Here is a 12731-nt window from a genome sequence, read left to right on the forward strand (position 1 = left end):
TTTCCTTTTGGTACTGGGGATTGAGCTCAGAGGCACTTAACCACTGAGCCACATCCCCTGCACATCAAATATAGAAATCAGGACATTTAAAAGTTTCAAGATACATATACTACCATATCCATCATCAAATGCTTCTCTAATTAAACTCCAAGGGTCTGAGAGTACAGCCCAAGGAACTCACCGCATACACACACAAAATGATAAAAAGTATCGAATGTAGAATTATCCATTTTGATTAGATGTGACCTTTGAGGGTGCTTTAGAATGGCTCGATGATATCATCATCGTATTAAAATAGAACAGACATTTATATAAAGTATACATACCAACAATACTTGGGGAGTATTTATTGTGGATTAAGAAAGTTGACGTTATTCACAGGCTGTAAATGCTGCTGTTTTAATGGTATAAATTCTCATTTATTCTTCAAGTTCTGAAAGGTACACCTAAATGCCTTCCTTTTAGAAGTGCCTAAACTGCGGTTTAGAGGGCCCCACACACCGGAAATACCAATGCTAGGATTCGAAACCTGTCCTTGTTCTACTACCCCACACCCTGGACATAACATATTCAGTGGATATACCACAGTGTAACACAAAAAATGCATATATCAGTATTGCAGAAATGGACACATGTCGTTACACTTACCCAGGCATGTACCAGCATGCATGCATATATAATCCCAAGGGCACAGCATTAAATAGAAAATATTCTCTATGAGAATGATATTGTTGGTTTAAGAAAAATCATAAAATAAGAGCTTAGTTTTCCAGTGTGTGTTATTCTAACAGGTTTTAAAAGGTTCTTGATTCATCTCAATAATTTACGACTCCACCACAGGCATTCTTTGGTTATCCTCTGAGTAAAAAGGACCACTTAAGTTTAATTTTTACCAAATCAGCTTTGAAGGGTAGGTTCAAATTTCTAGTAGTTTCTGTTGGGTATATTTACAGACTGGAGATAATGTACTCTGGGGAGCACAAATAGCTCATTTTATGCACTCTCCCCCTCCCAAACCTCCCCAATTTTCTCTTTGCCAAGATTAGAAATCATTTCCCACAAAGTTAGCCCCAAAACAAGCAAGCTTTTGAGTAGTGATGAAAGAGGTAATTTTGTTTTGAGTAATAATTTGTCTTACATCAAATATTCCTTATTTTGATGATTGCATTACACCACCTAATCTCTTTGATCAAGCATATGTGTATATATAGGTCCATGGTTGAGTGTGTTTCTCTGAGAACACAGGGAAAAATTCAGAATTGCAAACAGAGGCACACACAGCTGTTTCCTTCCAGGTCGTTCATCAGTCTCTCTTTCTAGCCCTTATGCAATACAGTGCCTTGGGCTTCACAGCAAGCTGGCTCCTCCTGTTCCACTTATATCCAGATCCTAACCCAGGCCTCAAACACATTTAAGGGTGAAAAGTTGTCCTGTTTATTAGCTGTGAACTTATAGACCAGAGTGAACCTCAGCAAGCCAGGCAATGTTCCATGCTTCTGGCTGAGACTAACGAGCATGCAGTACAGCAGGGGATGTTAGGTGACAAAGGGTTGTCACAGACATGAAGAAGAAATGGCTGGCTTTCTCCCCATAGCCAGTCATCATATAGGACGTTGCTGTTTCACTGCCACTTCTGTGTATGCGTGTCAGACCAGACAAATGATGTCTTAGAGAAGTCACTTAACATTTTATGAGTTTGGATCTTTTCCCAAACAACACACATCTTTGTCCAGTGATGGAGAGAGAGCCGTTTTGATTGGAATATCTCACAGCTCAGATAATAATAAGTTTAGGGAGCTGATTTATATACAGCTAAAGCTGCATGTTTTCTTTTTATTTACTTGCTTCTTCCTCCACATTATCCTTTACTCTTTTATGGGATTTTTCAAGAATACGGTTAAAAAGCCCAAATGACAAAGCAAGCCATCGCGCTGTTATTGTCAGTGCAACAATTTAATGAAGAAAATACCCTTAGTATTGCTTTGTTGGAGAAAATACAGAACAAGGAGAGAGCTATGTCTGTGACAGACATATAATCAAAAGATGGAGGATGCTTCATCTTTCATGTTGAGTGACTCAGCCTAACTTTAAATTGTAAATATTTGTTTAATCAAGGGTAAGAATGAAAAGATCGAGTTAAGTCGATGTGACTGCTACAGCTCATTTACATCTCACTACGCAAAAAAAGCCAGGTAACTTTGTGCTGTTTCCACCAGAGCAATTAATTCAGTGAAAATGTGTTCAGGTAATCGTCTTATACCACATGGACAAAAATAACCAGTTATTCAACTAATTTTTATTTCTCTGCTTCATTGATTATGATTTTTTTTTTTACAAGAGACTGTAGTGTTTTTCTTTTCAAAAACTAATGTCAACTTATAATTTTGTTTAGGATATTCAGCTTTCCAGAATGTTGGAGCTTTAAATGGCAAAACAGTTGCCAGCAAGAGAGTGTTGTGCTTGGCAGCTCTGTCCACCAGATGTGGAGGGCGAGGGCTGGCAGGGCTCCACTCCCCAGTCCACCCTTGCCCTTTCATTTGCTTTGCCACTTCTTCCATATTGCTGCATTTGTGGTTTAATTTAGTGTTTGGGAAGACACTTTATTCTTGCCACAGAGGAGGAGGAAATAAAATGTGAAAAGAGAACTTTCATTTTGGGAGCATCTGAAGCCAACAATTTGGAAATTGAGTTATTATCCTTATTTTTTCTTTTTTTTTTTTGCTTTCTTACTTTGTTTCTCTTTCCCTTCTTTTTTCTTCCCTCCCTACGTTCTTTTTCTTCTTCCTTTTTTCCTTTGCATTTGCATAGAGTTAACTTTTTCTTCATTTCCTACCATAGATAGGTATCGTGTACATTCATTAAATAATAAGGGAAATTAAATGTGTATTGCGTCACTAAAAAGCCATAAACAGACATGATTAAGAATATTTACAAAGCACACTTTTCTATTTCTCTTTGTTCAATTAGGAAAGAGCTTCAGTAAGAAGTGATTAAGATGAGAGGTGATAAAGTTATAAAGCCACATGATAATGTCAAAACAAGATCTTTAACAGATGGCCCAAAAGAAGATGTGGGTCCTGAAATGTGATTCATCTAGACTATTAGAGTTTAAAAAATGTAGTTTAGATTTCAAATGGAGAGATAATAGCTTTGTTTTAAAATAAATTGTTATAGGCAAAAGTAATCTAAAGGTCAAAATTTTGATTACATGTTCAAGAAGATACTGACTGGAAAGGGGCACAAAGGAGCCTTCTGGGTAGTGGAACATACCTGGATCTAGGTAACAGTTCTATGGAAGTATGTAAAAATTCATTATCCTATAATTTGGGATACATGTGCCTATCTATATAAAGTTATACTTTCATATAAAGAAATCTCTTTAAAAAAGTTGCCACAGTGCAGTCAAAGCTTGAAAATAAATTGCATTCAATTTAGCAATCTCAACATGTAAATATATATGTAATGTATATATATAAATATATACAATATATATTTATTATTGTTATTACTTTATTTTATTTGCCCAGGGATTGAACCCAGAGGCACTTTTCCACTAAAACACATCTCCAACCCTTTTCATTTTTTATGTTGAGACAGGGTCTATCTAAATTTTTTAGGGCCTTGCTAAGTTGCTGAGACTAGCCTCAAACTTATAATCCTCCTGCCTCAGCCTCCAGAGCCACTGGCATGCACCACAGGCCTGGCCTACATGTAAATATAGTTTAAAGTACTTTCCATATCCATTTCTATTCCAAATTAGAGATTTTAAGTTAATAACTTATTTGGAAATATATACATTATTCCAATTAAAATATAGCCTTTCACATTTTTAAATTGGAAACCATTCTTTCATTGACATTAATGATAGTTTATAAATATCTTCCCTGGAATGTGAGAAAAGTTTGAGTAATACAAGCATAACTTTTTAAAACATGTAAGTGGAGTTGTCAAACCTAATACACAACAAAACTCCTTAAGCCCCCATGCTATCCACTGAGATGACAGGGCACATTCAACAGTTGGTGATGCTTCAAACAACTCTCATATAGCCCATGGGGTCACCTCTTCAGAAGGACTCATATCATAGTCACATGTACTAAGCCAATAACTAAATTTGGAAAGTGGTAATTAGAAAATTAATCAAAGTAATAATTACATATAATTTAATGTTAATCTGTTATTTTTTCTTCAATCACATTTTCATTGTTGAAGACAATTTCATGTCTGAATGATGGCAATACACGCTTGCTTTGATAATTAGTATTTTCTTCAAATCTTGGGCTGTATATTCAAACATAACTAGTCTCCATTCATTTCATAAATTATCGTAGAACCTGATGGTAGTGATTATTCCTCACAGGTAGCACAGCAAATAAATTAACAGTAGTTTTCCCCTATAGACATTTTCGGGCATGCCTACTTTATGTTGGGAAGCTGATTGTCATTTGTATATTTTTGTCCCAAATTTTAGTAATCAGAATGACTTGCCTCAGGATTTCTGTGGTATCTTTTCCTTCTCAGCTTCAGTTTTAGAACATAAACTCCATGAGGATTCAGCAGCCTACTTGTTTTTCAAAGCAACTCCCTGAGAGTTGTTATGAATCAAGTTGAGGATAACAAACTTAATGTTAGTCCTTGAGTCCTCTGGTTAACTCTAGTTAATGCCCCTTCTAGGAAGAAGGTGGCACTGCAGGTTTGTTCCCCAGGTGGTGCCTGCACAGATGGCCATCATTGTCTCACAAAATGCAGTACCAAATAACTACTTTGAGAGTTTTAAGGTATATGAAATGTATTCTCTGTCAGTAGTATGTGTACTGAGATTCTCTGGTCATTGATTTAATAATATTTATATATACAACCAGATGGTAAAACTATATGCCTCCAAGGGAGGGGAAGGCGGGGGTTGGTGAAGGAGAGAGAAAGTAAGTGAAAACAGATGAAATCCACATCTTTTGGCTTGTCTGTATTGGTCTGCAAATCATGTCTTGCCCTTCCTTTCGGGTTCTTCCGTTTCTGTTACCTGATTTTTAAAAATAATTAAGATGTATAAATTGAAGTGTCTTTTTAAATGCATTGTTTGTTTGTTCATCACATCATCATCCTTCTTATACTCTTAGGCCAGTATATTTTCTTTCTAGTATATTTTGATTTAGGCTGCTTCCCGTTTCCCTGTGTTTCCACCTACCCCGCCTCCCTCACCTCCCACAGGTCACCTCGTTTCTTTCTATCAACCAGGTTCACTCTGTGGTTTCCTTATGGCCTGTGATCCTCAGTGCATGCATATTTCAAGTGTAGGTGAACCTTGGCTTTGTACCAGCTGGGTGTTTGTTATGATTGTCAGTATCCATCCTGATGAGTTCTAGGCTGGGGATCTTTGATCATGATAATACATTTGATTCTTATCTTCAGGATAGATAAGCAATAAAATGAATAAATATAATGAAAAATGTTGATGTTTATGTTATCTCTATTTTTCTCAGTGTGTGCTGTATTTGTGGGCCTTGAAAATTCTTTACCCCAAAACACTGTTTTTACTTCGTGGAAATCATGAATGTAGACATCTAACAGAGTATTTCACATTTAAACAAGAATGTAAGTATACTTTAAGTCTCTTCCTTTAATACTATATTAGTAAATAGTCATTTTAATCAATAACCAAGAGTACATGACAATATGATCCATTGCCTAACAGTCAAAAATTATAGGTGACTGTATTTCATGTCATTGCCCATGTGTTTCTAAGCTTGAACAATTATAGGAATTCAAAATTATTATTTTGAAATTGAAAATTCTCTAATTAATATTCAAATTAATATTTGAGTATATTTGAGAATTCAAATTAATATTTGGTATAGTTGATACTAAGAAGCAAGTGAATAATTTTCCTTTTTAAACCAGTTAAGTATGCTACTGTTTGAAACAATAATTCATACATCACTCAAAAAAGGCAAACGGAAGTCAAACAGAACCCCGTTCCTCTATTTTTTAACCTGATAGATACTAACCTCTGCTACACTTTGTAAAATGAAAGACAACTTCGTCCTTTAGACATGGATACTAGGAGCACAGAGTACATCATGTAATTTCATTTTCTTTCTCTCCATTTTTCCTATTGTTCACTGAAGCCTCAATTTCTGTCATGCGGTCATGTATTCGATGGAGCATGAAGACTTTTCTCAAAACATTAGATATAAATCAATAGGGGGGAAAGCAATATGCAGTGCGAGATGTACACCTTTAGAAAACTTGCCACCTGCGTTTCTATAAAATCATTCAAGAATATCAACCAGTTTTATGGGCATCTTTCTGTTGGTATTCCAGTTAAGTGTGCATTTTTGTGGTGATCGTTCTGCAGATAAATAGCCAGAATATATGTAAGAAGTCTTTGCTTTCCCCCCAAAAAAGTAATAAAAATTGTAAATGGATTAATGATAAAAATATAAAACACCATATTAAGATTAACATATAAATCTCTAAAAGTTGTACTTGATTCTGTTTCAGAATTTTGCCAAGTGTCATTTATGCTTATCTTATCATACTGGTAAGAAACTGTTAAAAAGACACAAAACTATTTCAATGCAATGATACTAGTGATGAAACCCTGAGGGTAAACATTTCCTTTTGGCCACATTTGAAAGGTAAAATAAAGTACTCGGAGCGCGTGTATGACGCCTGCATGGATGCCTTCGACTGCCTTCCCCTGGCTGCCCTGATGAACCAGCAGTTCCTGTGTGTACATGGTGGTTTGTCTCCAGAGATCAACACTCTAGACGACATCAGAAAAGTAAGTCCCATTATTTTCCAAGTGTGATCCTTCTGTGTGTTCCGGGAATAAGTAGAGGCATCATTTTCCCTGTATTTATCACTAACTTTATCTATTTGAATTAAAATGATTGAATGTGGTCACCAGTCTCCTCTTTGTATTAAATTTTTGCTCTTAGGAGAAAGTTATATTTGTACTTAGAAGAGTTTTCATCTCTAATCCTCAGGGTTTCTCTGTCCATGTGACATGTATCATTAGAACTATAAAATATTTCCCTTTAGATTTTTTCAAACAGTCATTGGATATTCATGATATATTATACTAGAAATGTTGCTTTGTCCTTGGGGAAAATACCACAAAGTTGATCTTTAAAATGTGTCCCTATTATGCCTTTGTCTCTACTATTTGTTACAATGTAAAACATTTAAGTAACAGACTAACTAAGGCAAAGATAATTTTCTATTGATTGTATTGAGAGCTATATGAAAAACAAGGGACTTTTTAAGAAGTTTTTTTTTTAACTTAATTAGCATTGGCTTTTACTATCGTTTTAGCTGGAATAAAAGGATAATTTCTATTGCATGTGGAAGTGTGTTGTGCTTCTTTCATGAGAAAATGTAATAATACAGCATAGTTTTACATAGTATAAGAATCTTTTATATCTTTGCTTATGTTTTTAGCATTGATGATTACAACAGTGAAAGAAAAAAATGAGAGTAATAAAACAACTCCACAAATTTTTTTGATGCTCAAATCCCCAAAGACAGAAAACAATATGTATCTTCTTATAGTATCTTAAAATAAAATTACCTGGAATTATTTTAAGGTATTTGTTTACACTAATATGTATGGCATTTTATATGTGATTAGAAGATTGTGTTCACCAGCAAGCTTCCATTTAGGAAATCTAAACTAAATTTTTGTATAATTTTTCTTCAAGAATTATGAATCTTTGAAAACCATATTTATTGTTGAACCTTCTACCCTCTACTTTTAGAGACCTAAGAAACTTTGTTGTACTTACATCAAAGAAGAAAAGTAAGGTGGAAATAATTCTAATTTTTTTTATTACTCTTCCCAGAATCTTTGCAAGAATAATTTGGTCACATTTTCCTAAATTACTGTAACTGAATCAGGATTTTGCTGAGTTTCATTATATGTCTTTAATGTTTACTTATTTAAGCCTTATGTGTTACAGATAGACTGTAGATCAAACAAGTGAGACGCTAATCTCAATGAGTACAGAATTTTTTGCTTAAATATTTACTTAAGAATGATAGTAGACACAACTCAAATTCTAACGCTGTGTATTATTACTTAAGTGGTGTTTGTACAAAGAATCCCTTGGTGTCACTTGTAGTCACTGCCACTTAATTAATTGTTATTTACATTTCCCTGTGTTTGGAAACTTCAGTGCTAAATCTCAGAAATCTATATATTGAACAACATTTATCAATTAATTCCATCAATTGCCTTAATATTAAATTAGTAAATAGTATTTTTCCATAGTGTTGAGTTGAGAAGGCAATCAAAGAACCATGTAAGCTTTTATCTTATTAATTACCTTATTGTCAGTTATTACAGTAAGTACAGAACATGGACTAAGTGGAATATAAATAGCTGTAGTTGTTCTGCTAACCTGTGATAGGCATCAGGGATGTGCACTTATGCTTTACTTGGATTTATCAAGTTTTATGGACTTACTTGGATGAGAAACTTTACCAAGTATGCTCCTAAGAGGGAGGATAAGTGAAAAATGTACTCAATATAGACCTTTCATTATTTGAACACAACTGATGTATAGATGTATAAAGTTCTCTACTGCCAAGAATAATTGAAAGGATATGGCTTTTGGGCTATTTTATTAAAGACAAGCCAAAAAACCCAAAAAACAAAAAAAGAAAATCTACAAACCTCTATGACACAAAAAATTGTCATTTCTATGTGATTCTCATTTGTTTTGTTTCTGCAGTAATTTTTCTTCATAAAACTCATCATGTTGAGGAAACAACTTATTAAATCAGGGACATATTTAGATATCATGAATCTCTTCTAACAGGACCTCAGTATTCTTTGAAAAGTTTATTGATTTTTAGAGAAAAATTATATTTAGGGTAGCAAATCATACAAATTTTTCCATCAGAAGATCTCCATCCTTAAGGTTGAAGATAATACTGTAAATTACACTGGATTTACTTTCTTATTAGGAAATACTTGATTGTTATTTTAAAAATGAAACACAGGTACATTAAATAAATGTTTTCTACTCTGCCTTTATAATTTTTATTAGACACTGTTACACATTTGCCTCTGGTCTTCTGAGCAATCCATCTTTGCTTTCTATTGAACGTACTATACAGAAATGTTGTTGAAAAGTAATCATGGAGTTCATGTATATGAAGTTCCTTTTTATATGAATTTAGTCAAATTCTTCCACAACCTGATGGACTGTTGAAATCAGTAACTCAAAGTTTCATGGTACATCGAATAGTTTAAAAAAAAAAAAAAAACACCTGCAATCTCCAGAATTTACCTTTTGGCATATTTCAGATATTCTATACAATTTTCATATATATCATTAAGCTCTAAACTTTGCCATAAAATGATTTTGTGGTTTGCATTTCACTAGTTTTTAATCACACTTAACTTTATTATGTATTTGCTTATTTTTAGTGTAGTTAATGTGAACTTTTAGAATGAACTTTATAATTTTTCCAGAATATTTTCTACATCAGGGTTGCTTTTCCAATCTATAATAGGGGATTCATATTGGTCTGAAAATCTTCCCTCCTCCACTGTTCTACCCCTAATGATAAATTATTATTATTATTTCTCTGTAAGAAATTCTGTGTTCCATGGAAAAGCATTCTTTTTCTTGGATGAATTGTTTCAAAGGCATAAGTTATTTAAATTTCTCAAACAAGCTTAAGTTTATACTGAATATTTTATGGCTTCATATAATGGTTGAAATATTGAAGACTCTTATTGAAGATTCTCACTAGATGTTGAAAATGTGAAATATTTCCTCTTTTTCTTTAGCTATCACTAAATACCAGTACATAGCAAAACCATTACTTCATCATCTTATATGATGTCCCAGGTGAAATAGAGAATTCACTGCTTATCAACTTGATGTTCAGCTGTTTCTCCTGGATTTTTCAAAATAGTCAAGTATTGAATCTGAAGTACATTCATTCTTAATGGGTTTTCATAACAGTTTTATGCATTTTTATTGCAGTTAAATTAGGACAAACTCAAGTAACACTGTTACAAAATTATTGGTAAAATGTTATTTCTGGTTATGTTATTCATACTTCCAAAATGCACCTTTTTAAATTGAAGTATGACTTTGCTAAACATTTATCACTGGAAAATGGATCTTAAATAAAGGATTCAGGTGAAACTGTAACATTTAGAACATGAACTAAAGAATGACCAGACAAATTGTAGAATGATTTGATTGCTTATCATTTCTTTTTTTTCCCTTCTCCTTAGTTGTATGCTTTAGACACCTAGATGGGCCCTAATGAGTGAATATCCATAATATTATATAGCAAGTAGCTCCTCTTAAAACAAAGCTTTCTGTTCCCCAAATTCTGTTGTTATATAAAATAATATAATAATATTACATTATATTTTATAATATAAAAATCATGTGTACCCCATCTGACTTCTCAATTGTTGTCTAATGGAGTCAGTAGGAAGAATCTCCCCAAAGATAATGACAGCTTCTCCTTCCACAGATGAAACAGAGTTAAAATCACATTAATTGGCAGTGGCTAAAACACTTGGATAAATAAAATAAGTAAGGAGAGGCAAGGATTAAAAGAGGAGAGGAGAAAGGGAAAAAGAAAGTGTAGGGACTTTTGAGGCAAGAGAAATGTAAAGGTAGCTATGAAGACAGAAAAGAAATGTGCTCACCTGTAGGAAGAAGGAAGGAGTCAGACATGGAGATGAAGAGTAGCAGAATGGGAAGGAAGAAGGAAGGAGAGCAGAGGGGAGGAGAGTAGTCGAGTTCACCTAGTGGGGAGAGGCAAGTGGATGTGGTTTCCTCTGTTTTCTGAAATTCAAGTTTCCAAAGATTAGTATTTTGCTCTGTCTTCTATTTTTCTTAGTTAGACCGATTCAAAGAACCACCTGCTTATGGACCCATGTGTGATATCCTGTGGTCAGACCCCCTGGAGGATTTTGGAAATGAGAAGACTCAGGAACATTTCACTCACAACACAGTCAGGGGATGTTCGTACTTCTACAGGTGAGGACCCAGGCTTGCTGGCTGGGACAGGTTTGCCTCATAAATGCTGGAATGTAGCAGCCATTGGATTCATTAACGATATTTATATACAGCTCCTTCAGGAAACCAGGATAAGCACAAAGTTCACTTTGATAGTTTGGCTTAAATGGGTTCTTAGCACTTTCAAAATGAAAATATAAATAAGTGAGTGAATAAATTGATGTGAAATATATATACACATATAATAAGTAACAATTTCTGTGAATCGGAAAGGTAGAAAAGATCATGTGATGTGAGAATGGAGAGGCTGCTAAAGAAGATTGTAGGATTCAGTAGAAAATTTGTTCTACTTTAAAGAACTACAGGAAAATAAAAAATCCATGACTGACCTTGAGTTTTAATTGAATTATGTAACCACATTTAAAAATTTTACCAGTTCTCATGACTTAAATCAGAAAAACAACTTTCTGTTGGTTAATTAAATTATATTCAAGTCATTCTTATATATAATTTAAGTTTGTCAGGCTTCCTGTATAAATTAAAATTAGCAGCTGTATAGGTACATGGAAATTTATTTTTAGCACCTTGATGACCAAGTTGAAAATATTTTCATAGTAATTTTTACATTTGCAGATCTCTGGGGCTTTACCCATTCCATAGCATTTCAAAACACTTTACAAAGAAATCTACTGAATAATTGGGTTTCTGCATGTGCTGTTTTCCTGACATGTCACCCCAATTTTAGCCTAGTACACATATCTGATTCTCCTCAGCTTCACTAGGATCCCCTGTCATTAGACTTGCAGCTTACATTAAAATTGCAAGAGGGAAATAGGTTCTGAAAAAGTTGAGAATTTAAATTATAAAGTATACCTACCTACCCACCCACTTACTTACTTACACTTTCTTTCCCTTCCTTCCTTCCTTCCTTCCTTCCTTCCTTCCTTCCTTCCTTCCTTCCTTCCTTCCTTCCTTCCTTCCTTCCTTCCTTCCATCTGTCCATCCATCAAATCTGTCATTCTCTAAAACTCGGGCTCAATTCCAATCAGGTAGCTAAGCTAATGGCAGGGCTGGAAGAATTCTGTAAAACACATCCAGTTGTGCACCTTCTGTCTTTAAATTAAGCAGATATCCTCTGTTTAACTTTGATCAGTTTATTCCATGATAGAACATTCTGTTTTACATATATATATATATATATATAATTTTATTATGAGGGAAAAGTTTCCTTTGTTCTTCTGTTGATGTGATTGAGAAATTAAGGGTGATAAGTAGAAAATCATACACCCTGTATAAATAAATGATTTTGTTATACATATTAATAGAGAAGTTTATTCTGAATTTATTTATCCAAAAGTTATAGTCCACCTCTATGTTTTGAAAATCTGAACACCAAGTCTATGGAGGCTGTTTTGAAGTAACATGTATAGTATTTCTGAAAAATCCTTCTCAGTAGTTAATTTAGGAGTGATCTTTTATTAAAGATGTTACTTGTAGAGAAAAGTTAAGTATGGTTGAAGTATATAAAAACCAAGTGTTCAATTTTCCAAACCTCATATTAAATTCCCAATCATATTGTAAATGTTTAAGTTACCTGTTTGATAACCACTAAGTTGTCCTTTATTAACATAATATTAAGCAAAATATAAACTCTTGATTTTCTTACAGTCATATTCCATTAATTCATAGTGTGGCATTCTACCATGAGTTTTCTGTATCAGCTATTCAAATAAA

At 33.8% G+C, this 12731-nt stretch overlaps 1 protein-coding gene across 2 annotated transcripts in view; it reads left to right on the forward strand.

Moving 5' to 3' along the window:
- PPP3CA (protein phosphatase 3 catalytic subunit alpha) overlaps nt 1-12731 on the forward strand; it is a 311580-nt gene that overhangs the window by 234894 nt on the left and 63955 nt on the right. For both annotated transcript variants that reach the window (XM_079153824.1, XM_079153825.1), the window contains exons 4-6: nt 5481-5592; nt 6639-6784; nt 10879-11018. In XM_079153824.1, the coding sequence (XP_079009950.1) occupies nt 5481-5592; nt 6639-6784; nt 10879-11018 (398 nt within the window). The remainder of the gene's footprint in view (nt 1-5480; nt 5593-6638; nt 6785-10878; nt 11019-12731) is intronic.

This window comes from Sciurus vulgaris (assembly GCF_902686455.1).
Source record: "Sciurus vulgaris genome assembly, chromosome: 9".
Lineage (NCBI taxonomy): Eukaryota > Metazoa > Chordata > Mammalia > Rodentia > Sciuridae > Sciurus > Sciurus vulgaris.